General features: G+C 40.6%; 2 protein-coding genes across 3 annotated transcripts; both read right to left on the bottom strand.

The window, feature by feature from the left end:
• Positions 1-198: 198 nt before the first annotated feature.
• LOC126636680 (heterochromatin-associated protein MENT-like) lies at positions 199-11235 on the bottom strand. 2 transcript variants are annotated; one of them, XM_050309111.1, is made up of 7 exons: positions 11068-11235; positions 8810-8893; positions 7056-7193; positions 4945-5062; positions 4023-4165; positions 1460-1627; positions 199-600 (listed from the first exon to the last, which is right to left on the bottom strand). In XM_050309111.1, exons 1-7 carry the CDS (start codon positions 11233-11235, stop codon positions 199-201), a joined length of 1221 nt encoding a protein of 406 aa, XP_050165068.1. The 2 variants fall into 2 exon arrangements, with proteins under 2 accessions (XP_050165068.1, XP_050165076.1); XM_050309119.1 differs by lacking the exon at positions 8810-8893 and having other exon boundaries at positions 7056-7174; positions 11049-11235.
• Positions 11236-17041: 5806 nt separating this feature from the next.
• LOC126643284 (heterochromatin-associated protein MENT-like) lies at positions 17042-25440 on the bottom strand. The gene is made up of 8 exons (XM_050321532.1): positions 25381-25440; positions 23912-24088; positions 22890-22976; positions 22413-22550; positions 21742-21859; positions 20894-21036; positions 19617-19784; positions 17042-18515 (listed from the first exon to the last, which is right to left on the bottom strand). The coding sequence occupies exons 1-8, from the start codon at positions 25390-25392 to the stop codon at positions 18102-18104; spliced, it is 1257 nt and encodes a 418-aa protein (XP_050177489.1). The 5' UTR covers positions 25393-25440; the 3' UTR covers positions 17042-18101.
• Positions 25441-25467: the final 27 nt, after the last annotated feature.

The raw sequence follows: 25467 nt of genomic DNA, 5'->3' as shown, positions 1-25467 counted from the left end.
CTCCCTTTGGCACTGCACTGGGTGCCCCTTTAGGGTAGGAGGGAAGAGGAGCTGTGCCTCAGGCCCCAGAGTGTTGGGCCTGATGGAGAAAGGGTTCCAGTTCTGCTCCCTCTGGGTTGCAGAAAGAGTCAGGGTTTGGTATTTGCCTCTGTGCTAGCAGGCAAGAGTCACCTGCTCTGCAGGGCAAGGAGTAACTCACTAGGGTGAGCAGAGTCTGCCGAAGAAGAGGATGGTTTGGGATTTGTTGTGTCTGATGAAGAAGAGAAAAGGGTGGTCAGCTTTAAAAGTTATTGTTGGTGTTTTTGATCTCATCACCAAGACGCCTGTGGCAGCTGCTGCCTCAGTACCTTCTTCATTGACCTCCACAAAAGCTTTGTGAATAACCTGTGAGATGAACAGATCCTTCTTCGCTGACATTCCTGTAAAATCAGCCTGAACTGGGTCGAAAGCATTTCGTATCCCCATGCTGCTCAAAGGGGATTTAAGGTCATAATTCTCTTCCAGCTTCAACTTCGGCAGGTACAGATCCACTTCAGCTTTCATCATATTGGTTGATTTAGTCCATTCGGCCAATTTCTCGTAGGTCAGTTCTCTTTCCACCTGCAATGAGTTGGGGAAGAAAATAGTTGGAATGCGAAGGACAGGGACAAGACATGCACAGACCAGTATCTTAATGCTCATTAAGAATATGTAAAACAAAACCCAGCTACCAGAAGTGAGTACAGATGGAACGTGCACCATATTCACAGGGTATGATCCTGCAAAGTGCTGAGTGACTTACACTTCTGTTTATTTTCTTAAAGATGGTGAAGTGTAGGCCTGAACCCTCAGAGTAGTTTATTATTTTTACTGTGGTGTGAAGAATATTGCGTTTTTGCAATGTGTGACTCATAGTAATACGTGCTTGCTGCGTGTGTATAAGTTTTCCCTTAGTAGTGATAAATAAATAGAATGCATGGGAACTGAGGTACAAATAAAAATATGCTTGCCCTGATTTGTTAGAAATCTGAAACTGATCCTGGTGTGGTCTTGAGTGGCTGTTGACACCTTCTGGATCAGGGTGGTCAGTGCTTAGTTTTAGAAAACTCACCACAAGCTATTAGGTGCAAATCCAGACTGCAAAGGACATAAAAATTAAATTATGCAGCACTCAGGAGAAGATAACTCTAGGGCATGGTGGTTCAGATGTGGTCCTTGCTTTCCTTTTGCTAGTCTGGCAGTAGTAAAGAGGACACAAAATATGCTAAGATAGTTCTGTGAACTAAGATAGTTTTAGAAGTACTATATTTGCAATGTTATCAAATGCCCTGAAATCCTAGGTTGAGAAATCATGGTGTCACAGTTTCGCACACATCGGAGCTATTCTATTGTGATTTTGAAGCTTGTTCTTCTTCACTCTTTTTATCTGATTCTGATACTGTTTCTCAGTGTATGTGGTGCAACAATAGGCCAGCTTTACCAGCTCTAGACCAGTAGTGTTATCACTGATGTCATCTGGTAGGAGGACGAACATGCTGAGTTCATTTTCCACATATGGCAGTTCAATGATTCTGAATTTCATGGTTGTTTCATGGAGTACAAAAAATTTATCTCTCAGAAACATCATCTGTACAGGTTTAGTCTTGGTCTGTGAAAAAATTCAGACGTAAAAAAAATCCTTTATACATTAAAGAATGATAAAATATATTTGCTTCATTAAACTGAAAGCAAAAATTTGTAAACAAGTATAAGACTCAGCAGCATTTGGATAGTCAGGACTCTTTCCTTTGGACGGTATTGCATATACCCCCTTCTCAAAGTCTTTGGGATCTTTATAAAAAATCAGCATAGGCACATGTGCTAGCTACCTACTAACTGAATTCCACATAATATATCTCTTAATTTAAAATAAAGGAGTTAGCTTAGATAAGCAAGTAACTACTTGGGTTTTATGTTTTCTCCCAAAGATTACGTTATTTGAAGTGAGAGCCTTGACTGAGGGGAAAAAAGTGTTGACTGACTTCCAGGCAATACTGATTGTCACACTCTGCCTCTGAAATATATTTTCTGTGACCTGTGATGGCTTTTCCTCTTCCCCAAACTGTATAGGACTGGATTACTAAGTGGAATTGGACTGCACAATAAATTTATGAATCCCTGTGCTCTGTTATGTTCACACAACTTTTATCTGTTTGCAGACCCAGCTGTTCAGCCTGTGACCTTTCTGAGCACCCATGTATTAGGTTTGTGTGGTAAGATTTCGGTAGCAGGGAAGCTGCAGAGATGACTTCTGTGAGGAAACATCAGAAGCTGCCTTTGTGTCAGGCAGAGACAGTTCCAACTGGCTCCAAGGCAGACCTGCTACTGTCCAAATCTGAGCCAGTCAGGGACGTTGGTAGTGCCTCTGTGGTAACACATTTAAGAATGGGCAAAAACTGCTGCACAAAAGCAACTGGGAGAGCCAAGTGAGAAAATGTGAAAGGAACAACTCTGCAGACATCAGGGTTGGTGAGGAAGGAGGGGGAGGAGGCACTCCATGTGCTGGAGCTGAGATTCCCCTGCAGCCCATGGTGAAGACCATTTTGGTACAAATATCTACTCTGTGGATGACCCCATGCTGGAACAGATGGATGTGCCCTGAAGAAAGCTGCAACCCATGGAGAAACCATACTAGAGCAGGCTCCTGACAGCACCTCTGGCACTGTGGAGAGGAGCCCATTCAGGAGCAGGTTTTCTGGCATCACCTATGACCCCACAGTGGGCACACGCTGGAGCAGCCCATTCCTGAGGACTGCACCTCAGGCAAAAGACCCATACTGGAGCAGTTCTTGAAAAACTGCACACTATGGGAAGGACCCACATTGGATGCGAAGGACTGTATCCCATGGGTGGAACCCCAAACGTGGGCAGGGGAAAAGTGTGAGAAGGAGGAGGGAGCGGCAGAGACAATGTGTGATGAGCTGACTGTAACCCCCATTCCCAGTCCTTCTATACTGCTTTGGGGCACAGCTGGAAGAATCAGGAGTGAAGTTGAACCCAGGAGGAATGGAGGGGTGGGGGTAAGGTGCTATGTATTTGGCTTTATTTCTCAATAACCTACTCTGATTAATTGGCAATAAATTAAATCCATTTATCTAAGTTGAGGCTGTTTTGACCATAAGGGTAATTGGTTAGTGATCTCCCTGTCCTTTTGCTGACCCATGATCTTTTCATCCTATCTTTCTTCCCCTGCCCTGTTGAGTAGGGGGAGTGATAGACAGTCTTAGTGGGCACCTGGTGGCCAAGCCAAGGTGACCGACAACAAACATCTGCCATGATGGATCCTAAAACTGCACATATAGTGCAGTAGGTTTCGGGTACACAGTCACATCATCAGCACAATTGTTTCACTTTGCCTGGCATACAAAACGTATTTGCACTCTTAATCCATGTCAAAGAAATGCTTGCTTCCACTGACAAATAATTTTGCTTGCTTTTGACACAGTCCAAAAATATGCATGCAGTCAGCTACTGGGAATTGTCAGTGCGTGATTGTTTAAATACTGTTAGCTCAATAATGTGTCCTCAGTTAATACTGAATAGGTCATACACACTCAGCTAAAATGACAAACCCCTGTGAAAATTCCCCGTGAAGTTTGACGCAACACCCAGGATGTGTGTGGAAAGAGCAGCTGGATCAGATCCCTTGAGCTCAGGGTCCCAAGAGCAGAAGAGAGTGCTTAGGCAATGCTCTGAAAAGCAACTTGGTCCCATTTGAAAATGGGAACACGGTACTTAGAGACATCTCATCATGTCCTTGAGCTGCTTAACTTACTTAGCTTATTTTTCTTGACTTTAACTGTTCTCAAGTGTTTTGATACTGTTCTCGTGAATATGTGTAAATAAGATAATGCTGACTTATTTTCACAGTTGCTGTTCTGAGTTTATACCATGTGCCCAGCTAAAAAAGTGTTACAGTGACATATGAAATACAAGTGAAATATTTAGTCTTCAATAATAGACATATTGACATATGGCAACAGGCATATAGACAAGGAATTTACCTTGTTTAATCTGAAGGGCATCTCAGAAGTATTTTTCTCCAGAAATTTCTTTTCCCACTTTCCTTTGAAATAAATGGCATTTACTAAGACCAACACAGTGCGAGAATGGAGAGATCCTGCAGGCAGCAGACTCTGTATTTTCCCTTCAAAATCAGACAAACAGGACTGTTATTTGAGTGTGACTGTGTAACTTGCCAAATTTAATTGTGACTTCTCTGTGGCTAACCCTGGTGCAAAAATGTTTGCATTTAGGGGGGGAGGGTGGGGTGTTATTGTGCTTTTCTATGATGTACATATGGTAAAAATGGGGGTTTAAGTATCTCTGTATCTTTTGCCTGAAGAAGTTTTGTTAAACCAAGACAATCCCTGGAAGTATTCAAAGCCAGGTTGGATGGGGCTTTGAGCAACTAGTGGTCTAGTGGGAGGTGTCCCTGCCCGTGGCAGGGGGATTGCAACTAGATTGCATTTATAGTTCCTTCCAAGCTAAACCATTCTATGATTCTATGATTTTATTTTTTTTTTTTTAATATTGGAGCTTTGGTAGTAAACAGCATTGGAAAGTGGGTAAAGTGGTATAGTTTGGATGTTCGGTGAAGCTGGTTGCAAGCAGCTGAAGAATGCAGAAGTAAAACCCTCACTAATTGTGGAGCCACACAGTTATCTTCCATGCACCCCTCTGAACAGCAATAATTCAGTAGAGGCTACAGCATACAGAATCAAGGGAAGGACCTTGTAAGGAGCAGAAGTTAGGTTTGGAAAGAGGCATTCTTCAAGCTATTTAACCATACTTTGCTCATCACCTCCCTCCCCTGAGTTTCCATTTTTTGTGGAGCCTTGGTTGCAAGAGCAATAAATCTGGAAATACAAATTCTTTGAAAATGAGTCAAAAAAAAAAAAAAAAAGCCATCAGAGTGATACTTACTCTCAGTTTTATTTTCAACCCAGGAATTGATCTGTGCTCTGACTTGTTCTGCAGCTGTCTTAAAGTTTACAGCTTGTGGCTTTGCATTATAATAGCTTGTAATGAGCTGTAAGAATTTCTGAAAGATAGGATTGGATAATGTATGCTTATTTAGTTTATTTTGACTTATAAAAATGTTAGAAATAATCACTTTGACAAATTATACAATCTGCTATTACATAGTTTAAGAAAATAAAATTTGGTTTAAATGAGATAACCCTTATATTAAGGTTTGATACATTCTATGCTAAATATTAAGTATGGACTGATCAAACTTCAGTCTCAAGGAAACTGTTACTTCAAATTTTTTTGTTTGAAATCAAAGGTGCAAATTTGTAATTTTGAAATATCTATGAAACAAACATTCTTCGCCTTTTTTTTAATTTCTCAAAATTACATTTTTAGGTCATTTAAATACTTTTATTCCTGCTTTGTGACATAGTATTCAGTACAAGGTGGAAGAACAGCCTCATATAAAGTTGAAAAAAAAGGCTTTTAGTTTGCTTCAGAGGTGAGGAACCTGCCAGAAGTTTGTGAGGACAATGGGGGATTGGGTGTAAAGGGGAAATTCTGGTTGAATAAAGTCAAGGCAGAAAAGCAGAATTAATGTTTGCATTGCTGTCTGCTGTGAAACAGTTCATGGAGATTCCCAGCAGGAAATTCCCTAGATTCTGTGTAAAGCCTGTGTACATGAGATTATGGAGAAAATGAGCAATACGTATTCAGAAGGACAAATTGTGATTACTCAGGAAACCAAACACACTCCAAGATCAAAGAACAGTAATCTCATTTAAAACCACCTTCCAAGGAGCTGGAAGATGATTAATATAATGCCAGTTCTAAAAAGATTTCAAACTCACAGGTAATTACAAGCTCATGAGTCGGTATGGGACAAATGAATAAGAATAGGTGTATGTATGAATTAATGTGACTTATCAGAGGAGTGCCAACAGCATTTTGCAATAGGAAATCCTAAATCACAAATCTGTTGGACTTTTCTGGAGGTGTCAGGAAGCATATGGATAATAAGGTTGAGCCATTACAGTCTTTTGGATTACCAAAAGGCATTTCGTAAGACTTCTCACCAAAGAGTGAACATCTATTGGACTGCAGAGATAGGTCGTGTTTGTAAGACTGCATACCAAGCATAGGAGGAAATAATGTTCACAGTGAATGGTTGTTACTACTGGAGAACCACAGGGATATATGTGCTGGGGTCTGTGCTAAAGTATTTTTTCCGTAAAATCAAAATCTAAATGATTACGTTAAAATATATATATATATATTATCATTTTTATAATTGATCCAATGAAGTGTAAGGTATAGAAAGAGATTATTACTCCTTAGGAATGAGGTCTTAAAGCTATAATAGACAGTTGCATGAAAGAAAAAATCTGCCTAATAGTGGCCGAAAAGGCAAATAAAAATTTTAGAGTTAGAAAGAAATGAGTGGGCAACAAAAGACAGGCTTCTGGAATGACACTATATAGCACTCTGGTGTGCCCACTGTCTGAGTTCTCAATGCAACTGTGACTTCCCCAGTCTCAGAAACGCTAGAATATAGATGATACAGAGACAGGGAATGAGGGCTAGCAGAGATGTGGAGAAGCATCCTTTAGAAGTTAAACGAACCAATAGGGATGTCAACAGGCATCAAACTCAAAAGGCACAGGCACTTCCTACAATGTACAGTTCAGTTTTGGAAATCCTGGTGCTGAGGGCTGAAGTAGATTCAAAAGACAAGTTTGCAAAGTCTTGAAACAACAGCTCATCAAAATCTATTAAGTAGACATGCCTTCTGATTCAGGAAGTCCCTGAGCTGCAGATCATTTGGTGACCACAGCAGATTCTGGAAAAGCATCATTACACAATGTGCCTTTTTCTCATGCACTTCCTAAACTGTTGCCCACTGCTGCAAACAAATGGACCTCTTGTCTGTCCAAGGATAGCCATGTATGGCTGTTTTCATATTCTCACTGAAACCCCTGTGCTATAATTTGGAATTTTTTTTCATCTCTGTTGATAATCCCTCTTCATGTCAACATATTCTCAAGTACAGATGTTCAACTCACAGGCAGTAATGGGTAGGTCTTTTCCTCATACAACCGGTTAGCACTCTTCAGCAAGTAGGTGCTTCTCCTTTTGTTGATGGCAGATAGGAGCTTTTTGAAACCAGAGTGGATGTTTTCAGCTTGCCCACACTCAGGATCCTTAGAAAGAGATATCAATTAGTATGCAGTTGTTGTGGTTTTTTCTGTTGTGTCTGCTATGTTTATTTAAATTGTTCAGATTGTTTTAATAAAAATGAGTTTCAGGGAATGAAACACTTTTTTGAGTATGTTGCATGTTAGCAGCACTGTGTATAACTGGATAAATTGTTTTCTGTCTGTAGGGCAATGATCTTTTTCTGTAGTGCTGTGTAGGCCTTTGGGGTCATCAGCTGACTGTGCTCCCAGGAAGTAGAATCTCCTCGTTTTTGTCATGGTCAGGCCTTATTTTCAGTTTCACAAGACCTTTCAGATGCAATGCAACTGCAGTTTTTGAGGAGGTGTTCCATTCTCATAGACCCTGGTGTCAGATCATGGACTTAAAACTACTCAAATTTCCCATTTCACATGACTTCTGCTGTTGCTGTTTGGATTTTGGAGAGAGCTTGTTCTGGATGTCAGTGTTGATGGTTTTAGGGAGCATGGGTTTGCTTGCCAGCTGTTGCCAGCTGTTGCTTTGCTAATGGAGGAATAAGCTGCTACCTCTCAACTGTTCCCCACAAGCTTCCTGGGTGCAATCTCCTACCCCGTGTTACATATCATGCCCTGGACATGAGACACTGAGTCTCTGCACTGATTCATGGTGACTTGCCACAAGGTTGGTGAGGTGACACTCCTTACTCTGATTTTTCTCACTCATGCTGAGGCATGGGCTGCTAGGAAGAACACCTAGGAAAGAATTTGGTATCCAGAGGACACAAGATAGCAGAGGCTGAGTTTTGCCATAGGATGGGAACAGAATGAAGAGGTAATAGAGTGAAACATCTGAAAGACAAGATTAGACAGACTTTACCACAACTTATGAAGTCAGTGAGTTGCTAAAATGAATGTGAATGTAATGATTCATCTTGGAGAATCATCCTGCACCATCTAGGGAGAGAACGATGTAACCTCCTCCCCCCTTTTGTTTCCCATTTGTCTAATTTAATTTCTTTGAGCTTTCTTTTAGTTTCTATGCTGAAAAAAAAATTGTTTGTTTGAGTTTACAACCTTTTCAGTGTTTAAGGAGTTCATTTGATGAAAAAGATCTGGGCAGTTCGTCCTGGTGGCAAGTCTTTGGGGAGCTGATCAGCAAGGGTGAGTCAATATGCATTACCTTAAAAGGAAATTTTATCTGCCTGATGTGTCCATGCCTAAGAAAGGTGAAAAGGTCTTTACTGGGTAGGGCTGGACTGAGGTGTGAATGCAGTAGTTGTTTTTCACTAACACTATAGAAAGAAAAAAGACAACCTGAAGCTGATAAGAGAGAGAATTGTTCAAAACATATTAGGACAATTGTTTTCTTGGTATTTCCATAGCCCAGCTAAAACCAAGTAAGACAGTTTTAGGGCTAATCAAATGCCATTAGTATCCCAGTTCTGATTTTGAAGGCCCAAGTTCATGAGTTTTAGAGTAATATTACCTACTTGTTCACCTTTTCTATATATAGTTCTTAATGAAGTGAGACAGTAGATAAGAGACTGAAAACAAGCAGATATTAGAAGGCAAAAGCAGTAGTTGCATTGGACCATTCCATTCTCAGAGATTTTTATCTCCAAGTCTTTTGTTGTAATAAATACCATCTTTCTTCTCTTTGGTCTCCCTCGAGAAGGCCTTGTCTCAGATGAATCTTCTTCTCCTACAGTCTGGTTAAAATGAAGAACCTGTGATGACAATAAATGTTCATAAAGACAGCTTGTTTGTTGGACATGAATATGCCCAAGGGTTGTAAGTATTTTAGTTTTCTAAAAGTAATTCACCAGCCATGCCTAATGATAGTCTATTAAAGTTATTGAGGACAAGACTGTACTCTCCATTAAATTTCAATTACTTTATTATTACTATATAGATTTTACCCATATTGACTGCTAATTAATATATCAATACTGTGGCTCAAATATGATTTTATTTAGATAAGTGGTTATTTTGTGCTTAGCTGCATGGAATCTATTTTCAGATCATAGCAAAACACAACAAAAGGTGTAGCATGCTTCAGAGTCTTACTAACATGACACAAATGTAAAACTGCCTTTAATGTTTTTAAGTAAATGCGTGTAACCTAAAAGAGTACAAATATTGATAAGTTCTGCAGAAGAGAGTACACTGTCTCACAGGATCCTTCTGGACAAAATGTCCAGCATACAGCTGGACAAACATGTTACACAATAGGTGAGCAATTGGCTCACAGGTTGGTTACAAAGAGTTATAGTGAATGGGGTAACATCACGCTGGCATCCAGTCACTAGTGGGGTTCTGCAGGGCTCCATCCTGCACCCAGTTCTCTTCAACATCATCATTAACAGCTTAGATACAGAACACAAAGGAATACTAAGTAAGTTTGCTGATGAAAATTGGGAGGAACCATCGAGGGCAGAGAGGCCTTGCAGAGAGACCTTGACAATAAGAGAAATGGACAGTCACCCACCATATGAAGTTTAACAAGGGCAAGTGCCAGATTCTGCACCTGGGACAGGGCAACCCTATGTGTATGTATAGACTACGGAATGAGAAACTGGAGAGAAGCACTGTGGAAAGGGACCTGGAGGTCCTGGTTGATGGCAAATTGAATATGAGTCAGCAGTGCTGTGACAGCCAGGAGGGCCAACCATGTCCTGGGCGGCATCAGGCAAAGCACTACCAGTACCAGTACCAGCCAGTCAAGGGAGGGGATTGTCCCACTCTGCTCTGCACTGGTGTGGCCTCACCTTTGTGTGCAGTTTTGGGCACCACAATATAAGAAAGACATTAAGCTATTAGAGAGTGTCCAAAGGAGGGCAACAAAGATGGTGAAGGGTCTGGAGGAGAAGTTGTATGAGGAGCAGCTGAGGTCACTTGGTTTGTTCAGTCTGGAGAAGAGGAGACTGATGGGAGACCTCATTGTGGTCTTCAACATCCTCACAAGGGGAACCAGAGGGGCAGGTACTGATCTCTTCATTCTGGTGACCAGCAACAGGATTCGGGGAAACAGCATCAAGCTGAGTCAGGGGAAGTTTAGCTTGGATAACAGTAAAAAAATTTTCACCTAGAGGGTGGTTGGGCACTGGAACAGGCTCTCCAGGGAAGTGGTCACAGCACCAAGCCTGTATGAGTTCAAGAAGTGTTTGGACAACGGTCTCAGGCACATGGTGTGATTCTTGGGGTGTCCTGTGCAGGGCCAAGAGTTGGACTTGATGATCCTGATGTGTCCCTTCCAACTCAGCATATTCTGTGATTCTATGATATTTTTAATATTATATGTCTCCATTATTCATGGGAGGATTACCATTTTTATGGACTTACTATGTCACAAACAAAGGTATTTATGCCACTCTTGTGCAGCCAAAAACAAATTCAGGAGAGCTTTCTAACTTCTGCATGCAGTACGAGGAAGCAGATTTACTGCTACCAGAACCTGCCGATATCTGGAAGCAGTGATATTATCTCCAGATTTTTTTCTCTAGCATATCTTATCTCCATATTATTTTATTTTAATAAAGTTGTCTCTTCATTACTATTTGAGCACTGTATTAGGTGAATTATTCTGTTCAGAGGGCAATTAAAATGGAGTATAGCATTTCAAACAAGACCAGCAGTAATCTCTAATATCAATAACTTCTCTTTGGCAGACCACTTGCTATGCTCTGGAAACTGTAAATGCAAGCTAAATGTAGAGGTAGTGCAGAGCGGGGAGATCTTGGAAATAAAGTGGAAGAATAGTGATCTCCAGTGCTGACTGGGGCTCTTCCCTGTACCACATTATGGCAGGTCAGTGTTCTCCCATATTGTTCCTTTCTGTTACCCATAGGTAGAATAACAATGCAACTTATGTAGGAACCACACTGCTAATTTCAGAGCTTACCTCAGCCATCTGAGTTGCGGTGTCACCTTTTGCACCCAGGTGGACCATAGCAAGAGCAGTTGCAATACTCCAAGGAGAAAAGAAAATGTTTTGTCCTTTGGAATTTTCATTCAGCTTTTTGTAAAGGTCCAGAGTGAAGCTGTTGGTTGGCACTGAGAGAGACTCCATTGATACACCTGAGACAAATGAGTGTCAGAGAGAGGTGATGCCTGCTTCCTCACGTCTTTCAAAAAAATACAAAGCTGTTAGTGGGGGATTGCCTGCTCCCTCTAAAATGCAGTCTGAGGGTGTCCCTGTAATGAGTAAAATACTGCACAGATGCCAAGTACAGTCATTTAGTGGATCTTTTTCTAAGACCTTCATTATATCTTCCTTCCACATCACTTTCAGTGTCCTCAGTTTTTTATTTATTTTTCATCAGTTGAGTACAGTTTTAGCTAGAAATGTTTTCACAGTCTAGACTTGTTTCAAGACCTCATTCACTCTTTGTTTAATTTTTGTTAACTTATTCTTTCATTCTGAGAGAGTGAAACAAAATAATTTCTCAGTGTGCTGCTTTGGGCTTTTTTCTGTTTGTTTAAACTTCCTGTGCTATTATTTTTCCACTGAAAAAAAGCGTGGTGAATTAATGTGATTCACTACATGTATCCTGATGGCTACTAGAGATATATAAATTTTTATACATCTTTGATGTATATTTTGAATTTGTAGCTGTATTTGTTAATTGCTGTTCTTCAACTCTTGTGTCTTACATACAACCCTAAATAGTTCCTGTTTTAACCAACAACAAATTTTCTCTCGTTTCCTGGTAGTTTATCAGAACCTGCAGGTTTTCCATCCTTATTCTGGTTCTTTTTCTAGGTATGTTTTTATAGGACAAAACCAAAACAAACACATAACCATAGCCTCAGGATTAAACTCATTTTCCATACAGGGATCCAGTACAAACCTGTGCTTTTTATTAGCATATTTTAGATCAATCTAATACTTTGATAAATATTATGATAAACTCAGAATTTTCCACTGTCTTTACCAGCATAATGACTAATAAAACATTTGATGTAAGATGACATCAGGTGAAAGGTTAAGCATTAGATCAGCAACACCAACTGGACATTTAAATCTATCTTCATCCACAATTTGTGTAAATCAAAAACTGCCGTCCTTAAAGAGAACTACCATGAAGTGTCAGAGATGCCTGGAACCTCTGGTGTCCTCAAGTTTTGTTTTCAAAGCTTCCTAGGATCTACAACAACTTTGACGCATTCTTCAGAGGTGAATGCCATGCAGCCTGGCTCATGCCTAAGCATTTTTAGGACTTTCAAGTCAGATATCTTACTGCTCTTCCTGGAGATGCTGATACTCCCAGAGCATATCCAGGGTACAGGGCTGAGCTGAACATTTTTACGTGAAGGATTTCAAACTGACATCTCCTTCTCCCGTTCCCAGAGAGTGTCTGGGAAGCAATCAAGTATTTCTCAGGCTTGAGAGAGAGAATATGTGTGTATTTCTGTGAGGTTCACTGGTCTCTGAACAACTTTGGTCTTCTTGCAAAGGAAAGGTCTGGATGCTTAATCCAGTAGTTATTTAAAAGTAATAAATTAGAGGCTTGAACTAATACACCCAGTGCTGGGCATCCAAAACACTGTTCTAGAGAGTCATGTTGTCTTGGGTGTTCAATTCCATCATCAGTAGGAGAGTGTTCTCTCCTACAGTTTTTTCTCAGTTCTCTGATCTAAACTGACCAGTAGCCTGGTGATTAAAGCACCCTTGCTACAAGTGAGAAAACTTTCTGCCCTCCCAGGCTATGTAGGTTTTGCCCAACCCTGGTTTGCATTCTGTCCACTGTGCCTTGGCACAGGGTTTCCCTAAGGGCTACACTTTGTACTAAATTATAAGCACTCCCTTCCTCTGCATAACTTTTATGCCATCTTTTAACCCCTCCATTCCAAAGACTTTAACATGATTTTTTAAGACATCCAAATAAGAGCTAGTTATTTTGATATAAATATTTACAGTACCTGAAATCCTGAGAGAGAGAAGAGTTAATATCTGTCTTCAGTCAGGATCTGTGGCAGTCTGTGGGGCAATGAGTACTTTGGAAATGAAGAAACGTTTGCACCTCCCTTTTCTTATCTACATCTTCTTCTAGTATTAATGTGCACGTTCCCTCATTTATTCCTAGTTCTCCTCTCTATCACCTATTTTCAGAGAGGGGGAGACCTCCTGAATTCAAGGTCACTGTTTGTGGATGTATATCCTGGAACGTGAAGACCAGTATACCTTTTCCCCACAGATGTCCTCCACAACCTTGGTGTTTGGCCTGCAAAAAATGTAGAAATTGCAGAAAGTATTTCAACCACCCTGTATTGGCATGGGATATGTTGAAATAATTTTAGGACTTCCTTTTTTTTTTTACTCCACAAACTGGGGAAATAAATAGAAACTCAAAGAGATCTCAAAGCTGTGGCTAAAAGGGAATACTGAAATAGACTATTAGTCTCATTCATCCCGTGGTTAAATTTGAGGGGGGAAGCATTTTAATTCTTATGGCCCTCAGGTCAAATAAAGCCCTTACTTTGTACAAGGATATTTTGTATTTTCGCTCTTCTGTTTCAGAAAAATCACAAAGGAAGCTCAGAAGGTATTTACACAATCACCTAAAATAAGTGATGAAATGAGAGTGAACACTGGGTTCATCTGAAATGGTGGATGTTGTTTTAAGAGACCACTGCTCCTCACAAAGGATGTGAAGGTGCTTTAGATACCTACAGGCCCTACACTGTTAGCAGTTAGTGGTACTATAAGCTGGAAAGATTGGCCAAAAATACAGGAAAATGAAGAAAGGGTACCCAAATTGTGTAGACACTTTGTGGTATGTGTCAGCTGCTGCAAGATCCTGTTTAGTAACTGGAGTTACAAAGGGGAGCACATTAGCCAAAGAACTGCTCTTGGTTTTGCTGTGCCAGCTTAAAACAGTGAGACAAATTAGTTAACTGATACAGCCAGAATGATATAAACAGGATTTCACAGCATCACAACACCTGACATGATGACCTCAAGTGGATTGACCTCTTACAAGCGGTGATAAAACAGTCTTTTGATAAAACCAGTCATTTTCCTCTGGCATATGGTGAAGTAATTTTGGTCTTTTTTGTAGCTGTCTTTCATCCCCATCTTTCTCAGCAGTGAGATTGTATCTTTCTGCCTGTTTGATTTGCCATATTCCCATACCTGTACTCTGTAAATGGTTCACTCTGAGTAGCCTTTGGAGCATCTGTTGAAGATCAGTTCTCTTGCAGGTACACCTAGTAAAAAGCAGCAGAATTTAAAATCAGTGTTAGACTAAGTCCAACCATGGATTTTTACTCTGCAGAAAATTCTATTCAGTTATGTCCCCTGGGAAAAAAAATTAAACCAAGTGTCAGATCTGTTGCAGTAGAACTGTAAAGGATGGGACTATAAATAACATGTAAGAAGGGATTTTCTTGTGTGTGTTACTGATGGCAAGATAAAACCTTTAAAAGTATGGGTGTATTTGCTTTGAAGTTTGAAAGGGGTGGAGTTTTATTTGGCCTTGTCTTGAATACTAACAATGCACCAACCATTGTAAATTTTCTTGGTTTTATTATTGTGTGCTGTGTCTACTATTTCTGCTTGTCATGAAGTTCATCTATCACAGAGGTGCCAGGGATTGTTTTATGAAGCTGAGATTTGCACTGGGACACAAAAGCTCCATCTTTCATTGAAGAATAAACTGAAAGCATGTTTTGACAGGCATGGAATCACTAAGTGACAAGCAGTCCATGCTTACAGCGTGTTTATATTGAGGCTGGTTTTATCAGTTTCATGTAGGTACTTCTTTCTTTAGTTTTCAAAGTACTGTAACTTTTCAGGGAGGAGTTCATGGACCTGAAGTTACAAATTTTGATGATACAGAACAAATCCAAGTCTTCTTGTAAATAGTTACTGGGAAATGCAGTCATGTAACACTCTATTACTTGGCTAATACCTTACAAGACGCAACAAATAAGAAGGAACCAGGTTCTCCTCAGAGGTGCCCAGTGAGAGGACAAGAGGCAATGGGCACAGACTGAAAAGATGAAATTCAATCTGAACATAAGTAAACACTTTTTTTACTGTGAGGTTGATCAAACACTGGCACAGGTTGCCTGGAGATTTTGTGTAGTCTCCATTGGTGGGGACAGATATTGAAAATCCAGCTGGATATGGTCCTGTGCAACCTGCACTAGCTTACTCTGCATAGGGGATGGGACCAGATGATCTCAAGTTGTTACTTGTAACCTGAACGATTCTCTGATTCTGTAAGGGTTAGCCTTACTTGAGAGCTAGGTGCTGGTTACCGTGAAAATAGTGCAGGGAGGCACAAATGAAACAGTTCCAAGCGCTGCTTTCAGTAGGTGAGCTCTGAAGAGTGCTACACCCATGATAGAGTTCCTTTCCTTCTCTTTCACACTTTTCATCTGTATTCCAAGTCTTATACTGAAAGGTATGGTCTTTAAGAGAAGCTGAGACTGGGAGTAGTTTGGGACCAAAACCAGCCTGTCTGACCCTTTGCACCATCACCAGATGGCAGTCACTGTGCTGTAGTTCCTCAGAGAGTCTTAGAGGTATTGCATGGCACAGCCCTGCAGTGTGCTGTGAATGAGGAGATGCACAAAAATTGAAGTGGGAAGACCTTTCACTGGGTTGGGTATGGAACTCTTCCTACTTTTGGTTAAACTTCTGCTCTTACGTGGAGTGACTCTTCAGGGTGCGTATGCACCGTTTAGGAATTCCCAGTTATTACTTATTGTGGAATACATACAGCAGAGAGATAGGATTATCACGCTACAAGGCTAAGAGTTAACATGCTCACCCACCCTGATGAGTCTTTGATGGCTAAGCATCACTTAAGTGGAGGAGAAATGGTCTTTGTTGCTCCTTAGAAGAGGCTCAGCCTTCATATTAATAATGGTAGCCTTCCAAATCTTCATTTTTTTAAAAAACTTATATTTTATACCTCCTCATGCAAGTGCTTCTCCTCCTGAAGCCTTGCTGTGTTGACTATTCCATCCTGACAATAACTTATCCCTTTCTGCTTTTACTTTTCTTAGTTTGCAAAGCCTCCACCTATGTGCTTTTCCACACCTAAACAACAAACTTCTCAGTAAAGCTGAGTCAATCACACGCAACTGGGCTGCACCAGGGTAGGTCCTGGGTGACTGACAGATGCATCCTGAGTGTTACAGCAAGGGAGGGCACTGATTTTAGAAGTAGCACTTTGTGTAGGGAATTAGATGCAGGTATACTTTGTTGGGTGGAGATGCAGTTCCACACAGAATACTATTTGGTGGGGTGGAGTGAGTTGTTATTATAGGTGGAATGCTGAGAGTAAATGCTTTTACAGTACCTCCCTCCTGCATTCAAATGCTGTTGTCTTAGACAATGCTTTCTGACACGTAGTCAGAGCACCACAATGGCTACAAAATTTTATGCTATTCTTTTTGGCCACAGTATAGGACAACTGCTGCCCTCCCAAGCCAACAGAGGGAACTGATGCTGACAAAGTAGCATTGCTTGTTCAGTATCGTACATGGGCAAAAGATGTGGAAGATTCACTTTTTTTCTCATTGCTTGTTTGCTGTTGAACATGGGCAAATGGGCTGGTTGGAAGGTGATCTTCTGGGCCATAGCCTCTAGCCAGATTTCTTATTTCTAGTGTGTTGTGACAGGTATGTTTAGTGAATGCCTAGGATAACATGTGGAATAACAGTATTTTGGGGCCTATTTGAAGCCCACTGGTGTGTTAAAGTTTCTCAGCTTTGTCAGTTGGGATAGCGTGTGGTTGATTTGGAATGGCAAGAGTGGAAACCTGTTCCAGCCGTGCACATTACAGGATGTTCTAAGAGAACCAAGTAATTAATTGTCTTGAATAACAACACAACTCCAAGTTATTTTATTAAATGCAGGTCATGGTAAAATTATGAAGTAAAACATCAATCACATCAATCAAAATTTCACTGGTGTTTCTGTCAATACCACAAATATCTTTGCTGAGATGCACTCGTAAGGTACAAGTCAAACATTGGTCGATAACACAGGTAGCAAGGAAACTGTGCAGATATTAGACAGGAAACAGGTATAATTAACTAAAATTAAAAAGAGGAAACAGATTTAAATTCTAAAGGATTTAGATTACATATCAGTAAAAGGTAACAAAAAGGCATGTTACTCATAGTTTTCTTAGCATTTTGCTGGTTGGATCTCTCAGCAACCTTAAACTGCAAAGTTTAGAAAAATTAGGAAAAAATGCAAGGTGATTAGAAGTTCAGCAATTAAATGTTAAGGGCTGGACAATTTTCCCTCAAAGACTAATTTTTTTTCAAGTAACTGGAAGAGCAGAATAGAAGTGTGATGTGTCTATATACATGTGATGAGAGAGGAGAAGGTAAGGGGCATTTCAAGATTATTCTGGATTTGTATTAAATTTTGTTAATTCCCAACAGTCGTAAATTGGAAATTAACATAAGGAAATGCAAATTCCTTACTTCCCAGTGAGGAAAAGAGGAAAACAGATTTCTACATTTTCCTTTTTTTTTTTTTCTTTTAAGGGTTTTTTTCTCCCTGGGAGAGCCAAGAGAATGAACTGTATTTCCCTTGAAGCCAGTATTTGACATAGGCTAGATGATGGCATCTATCTAGGTGCAGAGGGCTTTTATGACTCCACCTTACTCTCAAAGAGCAAAGCCAGAAGAGCAGGTTTGATACAAGGGAGCAAAATTCCATGCTCTGTTTTCTGTGGAGGGCTGTCTCATTAGGAGAATGGAAAGGAGCAGTAGAAGGGTGTTCTTTGATGGCACAGGATGGTTTCTGGGTGCTGCCTTCTTTGAGGGGGATTGGGGATGGGAGGAAAAGAACATACACTTTCGGTACAGGTAGCTATATGGCTTAAGGTTGAGATTTTAGCACTGCAGTTCACATTTTTCCATTGAACAGTGAACCTTGGTTGCTGTCTGAGAGCAAGTACTAATTCATTCTAGGGGAGAGCAGAATCTACCAAAAAAGAGGATGCTCTTGGACTTATTGTGTCTGATGAAGAAGATGAAAGGGTGATCAACCTTAAATTTCAGAACATGGCCAACAGGTGCACTTGTTAGCTCTATAATGACAGCAGTAGCAGCAGCTGCCTCAGTGCCCTTTTCATCAACTGCGACAAAAGACTTGTGAAAAACTTTGGAGATCTGCAGATTACCCTTCTCAGTCATTCCACTGAAATCAGCATTGCTACTGAAGGCACTGCGCATTCCCATCCTGACCAAATTATCACTGAGGTCATATCTCTCTTCCATTTTGAACGTAGGTAGGTACAGGTCCACAAGAGTTTCAGTCATCTTCTTGGAATCAGTCCATTCGGACAGCTTCTCATAGGTTAGTTCTCTTTCCAGCTGTTGTTTAAAAAAAAAGATAAGGAATTTGATGTTTGCAAGGAAAAAACGATTAATTAACTATGAATTAATCAACTTTACAACAATGTAACAAATTTAACATTTTTTAAAATAACAAAAGCATTTTAAAAGCATTTTAACATTTAGCTGAAAGCGTGAAATAGAAACTGGTTTTACTGATTATCAGAGACAGTGTGTGCAACAAATAACTGAGTCTAAATGCTGCAAAGTTTTGAGCACCAATCCTGCCAAATTCATAGCAAAAGGAAGACAGGAAGGGCACTGAACAGCTGCCATTCTCTGAGGTAGTTCTTTCCTTTCTTTTAGTTCAGTCCTGATGTGAAGAAAAATTGCTGTGAGACTGGCAGCTGTGTGGTGTGTGGTTTGGTCCAGTTCTATAAAAACAGGTCTTAATATTGTTTCACTTATTTCCATGACAGCTTTGAAACAAACTTTTTCCAGCGAGGTCTTTCACTACCACTCTGTGTCCTGCGCACTACACTTGGACAGTTCAGCTCAGATCAAATGGAGGAAAGGAATGAATGGTATAGACTCCAAGAATTTAACAAACTTGGAACTGTAGTAACTACAGTGGTAGATCTCATTACTGTAACACATGCAGTCTCACCAAAATCTTAGTTTTTCAGACAGCAAACAAGTGGTGGTGGGGAGAGGGAAAAACAGAATGAGAACAAGATGGTAAACAAACTTCCAGGCCATGGAGAAGAGGTGTCTGCTATTTCAGGAAGAGGCTGTTACTACTTGTGCAGTACTGTCCCTCTTGAACGTGCAGTGAGATTTAACCCTTAGAGAACATGTAAGATTGGTGTCAGTCATGGGGCTGTTGAAGAGCTAAGCATCTGATTATGGACAGTGTTTATTCTCTTCAGTTCTTACCAAACTAAGTGTGCTTATCATAGAGGAACTTCCTTGGGATTAGATAAATAACAAAGGAAATTAACTCAGCTAGTGAGGAGGTCAAACAGCATGACAGCATGTCTTCAGAATGGGAGAGATGGTTGGCAGCCAGCTCTTTTTTTTTCTCTTTTTTTTTTAAATGACTGTGTGCTAATACAAAATGGATATATCACGCTTTTTTACCTGTTCAAGACCCGTAGTGTTGTCTTTGATGTCATCAGGAAGAAGGATGAACATACTGAGTTCACGTTTCACATATGGCAACTCAATCATTTTGAAATTCATTGTTTCCATGATGAGAACTGGAAATGTATTTCTCATGTACATCATCTTTACAGGCTTGGTCTTGTTCTGTAAAGTATTTATTATAAGTAAGAAATCATTCCTTGAATGGAAGGATGATAATGTCTCAGTACAGTGCAGGGAGAGGAAACATTTAAAAACAGCTTTTAAACCAGCAATTTATCGTTCACTTTCCAAGACTTTTCTTGACTGGACTATATTGCTCATCTTGGTGTTTGTCCCAAAGCTTTCATTGGGGTCTGAACTGACAGATTTTTCTTTTCTCTCCAAAACATGCACAGCAGCCAACAGAGGAAGGAGGAGGAGAGTTAGAAATGTCTGCATGGATTAGGGGGATGGAGAAGGCATGGGATATGACCTTACAATGCTATGACAGAGAAACAGAGAGGACAAGTGTTGTGCAGTTTTTCAATGGTCTCCTCTCTCTGGTGATAAAAAGTGGCCATCTGATTGCTCCTTACATCACAACCCTTAAGAGAAGATATCACTAGTGTCAAAGCAAAAGGGCTCATAATGAGGGAAGTTCCTGGCAAGCAGTCACCTTGTCAGGAGTGTGTAACCTCCTTCAACATCTACATTCCTTCTTTCAGGGAAGCAGACAATGTATACAGGCTAATCATAAGGCAGAAGGTAGAGCTTGTGGAAATTGCAGAGTTCTTGTTTTTTAATGTGAATTCATTAACATCTCTTCTGGATACATGCCATTATCATTTCTCCTAGTCCTTTCCAACCATGCAATAGTTCAGGGTACCCTGTTGCAGCTGTATTTGAGCAGGTGTGTTTGTGCCTAGCTAGGCTGCACAGCCCAGAGGTCTGGGTACCCTACTCATCCGTGACATGCCGTGTAGTTCTTGTCCATGAAGCTTGGGGTCTCAAAACCATGTTTTTACAATCTAGTCATTCTTAGCACTGTTTTGTAAAAAGAGCCTGAGTGACTGTAGTACTTTCGGAAACAGTAGCTGTTATCTGGAGCTCATTAACATTTACCTGAGCATCTTAATATTTCAGTGAGCTGAGCACTGACAGATTTTGCTGTAACCAGCTATTCACAGAGGGCTACCACAGGGATACCTAAAAGACTTATGAAATGGAAAGATTTCAGCAGTAGATGTTGTCACCAAGTTGTTTACAGGAAGAAGGACACAGGAGGAGCTTACCTTGCTCAGTCGGAAGGCTTGCAGATCTGTATGTTCTCCCTGAAATTTCACCTCCCATTCTGCCTTAAAGTAAATTGCATTTACCAGGATCAGCTTAGTGGAGTTTGACACATCTCGTGGACTCAACAAATTCTTGATTTTGCCTTTTGAAATCAGAAGAGTCAGATTTAATTCCAGCAGTGTGAACGTTTTGATAATTTTTTCCCTCAGTTCAACTTCTTAGTAAAAACTCCTCAGTGCCCTGCTCCCTAAAATGCTCCGCTGACATAAATCAATTAGTTTCTTCACAGTTTCCAAAGCTGTTTGCTGTCCTGTCCTCCTGGCTAACTGACAGGGATTTACTCCTTCCCCCAAGAATGTCACAACTTCATGACAAGCAGCTGGAAGCAGAAAGCCATATATTGCCTCACCAGCTGGTTGCACCAGCTAGAGGGAGGACAGCACCTCTGACCAGTGCTGGATGACACAGCTGGGCAGGCATCCTCACCCACCCTGGAGCACACTGGTAGCCAGAGCTGTCTTCCCCCTCTGTCTGCCCTGCTAGTGATACATGGGTGCAGTTCCAGGACAGTGGTTGTACTGGAGGATCAGCTGATGTAGAGCACAGCAGAGTTAGTGGGAGTCTCCCCAAGGAGCTCACTGGGGTCTGGATCAGGTATTTGAAGCTGTTTAAGTGTGCTGCTCTTCCTCTGTCCTCCCACCACATCTCTGCTCACTGTCCACATCCACACTGGAAGGCATGACCTGGCTACTGAAGTAGCATCTGGGGAAGCAAGGGCACCTGCCCAAAGCAAATGGCAGGCTGACTTAATGGGAGAGCAAAGATGTTGGGGTTGAGCCCAGCTTACCCTCCGTTTGTTTTTCAACCCAAGCATTGATTTCCTTTCCGGACTGTTCTGGTGCTGTCTTAAAGTTAACCTTCTGTGGTTCTGCTTTGTAGTAGTTCTTACTGAGCTGTATGTATGTCTGAAAAATAAGAAAAAAGCAACCAAAATGTTCTGTGCTAGAGAACTACACTATTTTTCAGTCCCAAAGGGAAGTTGTTAGCTCTGGTACTTGATAGATTCCTGGGCCTTGAGGACTGCAGGCATCGCGGGTGGGGTTTGGTCCCGTGACAGACCCAGTGGCACATCCTGCTTATTGCACTCTCTTGGACTGTGGCTTAACAATTGAGAAATAACTAAAGAACAGAAATTTCCCACTTTTGTCCCAAGTTTTATCTAGAGAATAAAGGAGGATGCCCACGTACCATGGATGTGCTTATTTTAATGTCTCATTTACAATTTTGTCTGTTGGGGTTTATACTAAAGGCACATTGCATGAAAAGGAATCTCTACAGTACATCCAAGGGCAATGCATCCTTAAATTCTGTATTTTCCTGTTAAGTTTATCACTGGAGTCCAGAGCTCTCATTTGCAGTATTCAGGGCCAGCTTCAAACATATTCTATTAATATCAAGTAATTAAAATGAGAAATATTTTTTGCACCTTTTCTTACTCCTCTCTGAGATTTCACTTACAGGCAGTAATAGGAAGGTTTTTTCCACATAAATGCGGTTGGCACTTCTCAGTGAGTAGGTGCTTCTGGGTTTGTTGATGGCAGTCAGGAGCTTTTTGAAACCAGAATGGATATCTGCAGCTTTCTTGTTCTCGAGATCCTTGCAAAAAGAAACCAAACATTCAGCAATTGCATTTTTGCTCAAAGCTTTCAAAACATGCTAAGTGATGTATGTGGGAGAGGAATTTGGGTTTCCCTTTGTTACTCTTTATTTTTTGAAGTTTACCATCAAACCATATAGCAAACCTTACACACTATCCCAGTGACTTGTTCTTTTATGCTTAGAGTCTGAGTGACTGAACTTCAACCTGTTGTGAAGTGTGTGGGCATTTGTACTTTAAAGGGGGGTGCAGACAATAAATACTGGACTCCTAAAGCTGTATCTGAACATTTAGATTCTGGAGGTTCTTTGTCTTGGAATTTCAGTTCTAATAGATACCACTTTTCTTCTTTTTGGTCTCCCCCGAGAAGGCCTGGCCACAGAAGAAGAGGCTTCAGCTCCTGCTGCTTGAGTGAAATGAAGAACCTGCAAACAGAGTTTCCAAAGGTAAAAAATAGGCATGGAGGAACCGGTGTGACTTAAAGACAAATGGTGATCAAATGGTTGTCTTGTTTCACTCCTTGTGATAATTCACTGTGCTGTCTGCTGCTTAGGTCACTAATCAAAGGGATACTGAAGCTGCCGTATACATAAATCCCATAGGATAACAATGACTAGCTCTGTCCCTCTCCCTCTGTCCCTCTCACAGTGCTTCTGTCTGCACATTGCAAGGCAGATCTCCCTTCCATAGCTGTTGCTTCCAGCAACAGGAATGTGTTTGTGCAAGCCCAAATGGATCTTCCCATGATAATGGTACAAAGGCCTCTGAACAGAGTGCAGTGATGCAGAGGAGAGTGCTGGGCAGTGCTGAGCACCACAGCACCTTCTGAGTCAGCAATGTGCCCATGTTATGTTAAGTAGGATTGGGTTAGAGATTGTGGATATAGCAAAACCCTTCCTGTTTTCCTGTTGGATTGTCAGGCAGTTGTTTAGGAAAGCATAAATCAAGATAGAAGGATGCATCCTGGTCAGAGTAGAGAGGGAGAATGCAGGAATCTCCAAGCCTCCTACCAATTAGTTAGGAACTATTGGCATCAGCTTTTTCCTTCTCAGAGGCAATATCCATCTGTGACCAAGTCATGGTCATTATCTTATGGAATCATAAGATAAATTAGAAGATGTCAAATAATTTAAAAGAAGTCAGGTTCAAAGAACCTTCTGCTCAGCATGTGATACCAGCAGGACACTTTCTCTTAGTGGAGAAGAAAGTGATGTGCTATGACATTATTAAAATTTGCCATTCACTTGTTATGTGCCTTAGTTCTTTGTCATTATGGTGGTAAGTTTTTCTAACACTAAGATTTGTAGCTAATACAGGAGCTAGCTATTGTATGAGGTGCATGTTTCATAGAGCAACCTACCTCTGCCATCTCAGTTGCTGTATTCCCTTTTGCACCCAGGTGTGTCAGAGCCAGAGCAGCTGATATGCTCCAAGGGGAAAAGAAAAGGTTTTTTCCCTTGTTGGTCTCATTCAGCTTGTTGAAAAGATCAACCGTAAACTTGCCAATGGAGGTCGAGACCACTTCCATTGCTACAGCCTGGAAAGAGGCAACAGACAAAATTGTACTTTTTGAATGTTTAAAATTTTGTACGCAAAACATATTAGTGAGAAATGTTACATGTGCAACACAATGCATTGACATCAACTAAAACTAATAGCTGTGTATTTATCTTCCACACAGGTACTGTTTGCCACCTGCTAGGAGCAGCAATTTCTTCTAGTTTTTTTGTTAGCCAAATATTTTCAACTGATTATAAATATGTCCTCTTTTACAGAGCTGCAGTTTCCTTCATGTTTCTTTCTGCCCTTGGTTTTAAAAACTATACAGATTTGTAAGTTGTGTGTTTTTCTTCCTTTTTGTCCTTAACTAACCGTTTATCAAAGTATTGTTCGCAGGGGGACTGTAAATGCATTTTTAGTACATTGGTTCACAACATGACTGAGTTTCCCACTGCTTCATTTTGGATCTGTATAGAACTGAGAGCTGATACCGTGAAAGAATTTAGGCATAATTCTTAGGCTCACTTTCTTTTCCTAACCAGCCACCTATTCTGAATAGTATCATGAACAGCAAAGCTGGTATTTCCATTTAGATTCATGGAGTTTTATTTACTATATGTATACCTACCACCCCTTCTGTATGTTCCAGCAGTTTTATTTTCCCCAGAAGGGGGCAGATATGTGGAGGTTATAGTACTCCAGAATTTAGGATATCTGCCCAGTAGTAGCTGCTTCATGTCGTTTTCCCCTCAAAGAGACCAAAAATGCTGATTTTGTTGTTGTTGTTATTAATATCTGTATCTATGGAATGGAGCATCAGAAATTGTGGAGAAATCTCTGAAGTTTACAGATATTTATCAAGTGTTTGGTTGCCAAACCACTACAGTTCTTCTGGCAGCCAGTGGGCTGTCAGTACCACATCTGTACCACTGAGTGATTTTCCCCCCTTGGAGAACACAACCAAGAGAGCATCAGGATGGAAATTTCTCTGTTTTCTGCTAATGAGTACTCCTCTGAGTCCCTTAATGTGCCTTCACCCAGAATATGGAACTCTTTTATTGAACTGAGGATTTTAATTGAAAGGCAGTTACTGCCCTAAGAAAACTTTCCTTCTTGTAATCGATTCTGCCCCAAACTGGCAGTTTTCCTTAGGCTCAAGATTTATATTCTCTTATGGCTGACATTTAGAAAAACACAAGGCAAGAAATATGTGCTATAACACTGGTATATTATAATTTATCTGTACTGTCATGCATGATGCAGATTGCTTTGTAAAAGCATTATAGAAGTTATTAATCTAAGTTTAAATATTTTAGTTTAAATATTTACCTCTGATCCCATGAGAGAGAAGACTTAGATCTTGTCCTCTGTCAGGTTCTGTGCTTGTGTGTTAAGCAATTTTTAAATTAAGGAACA

The sequence above is a fragment of the Myiozetetes cayanensis genome, unplaced genomic scaffold (genome assembly GCF_022539395.1).
Source record: "Myiozetetes cayanensis isolate MyiCay16 unplaced genomic scaffold, myiCay2020 scf1, whole genome shotgun sequence".
Taxonomy (NCBI): Eukaryota; Metazoa; Chordata; class Aves; order Passeriformes; family Tyrannidae; genus Myiozetetes; species Myiozetetes cayanensis.
Note: the sequence above shows the minus strand (reverse complement) of the source record. Positions and strands in the feature narration are given on the sequence as shown.

Coding starts and splice junctions, on each gene's coding strand:
- LOC126636680 (XM_050309111.1), bottom strand. CDS start 11,235: ATGGAGTCTCTCTCAGTGCCAACCAACAGCTTCACTCTGGACCTTTAC. Junction 7,194..8,809: donor GACCAAAGAGAAGAAAGATG/GTATTTATTACA, acceptor TCTCTTTCTAAG/GATCCTGAGTGTGGGCAAGC. Junction 4,166..4,944: donor GGTTGAAAATAAAACTGAGA/GTAAGTATCACT, acceptor CTGATTTTGAAG/GGAAAATACAGAGTCTGCTG.
- LOC126643284 (XM_050321532.1), bottom strand. Junction 22,977..23,911: donor CAGCAACTGAGATGGCAGAG/GTAGGTTGCTCT, acceptor CTCTGTTTGCAG/GTTCTTCATTTCACTCAAGC. Junction 19,785..20,893: donor AAGCCTTCCGACTGAGCAAG/GTAAGCTCCTCC, acceptor AATACTTTACAG/AACAAGACCAAGCCTGTAAA.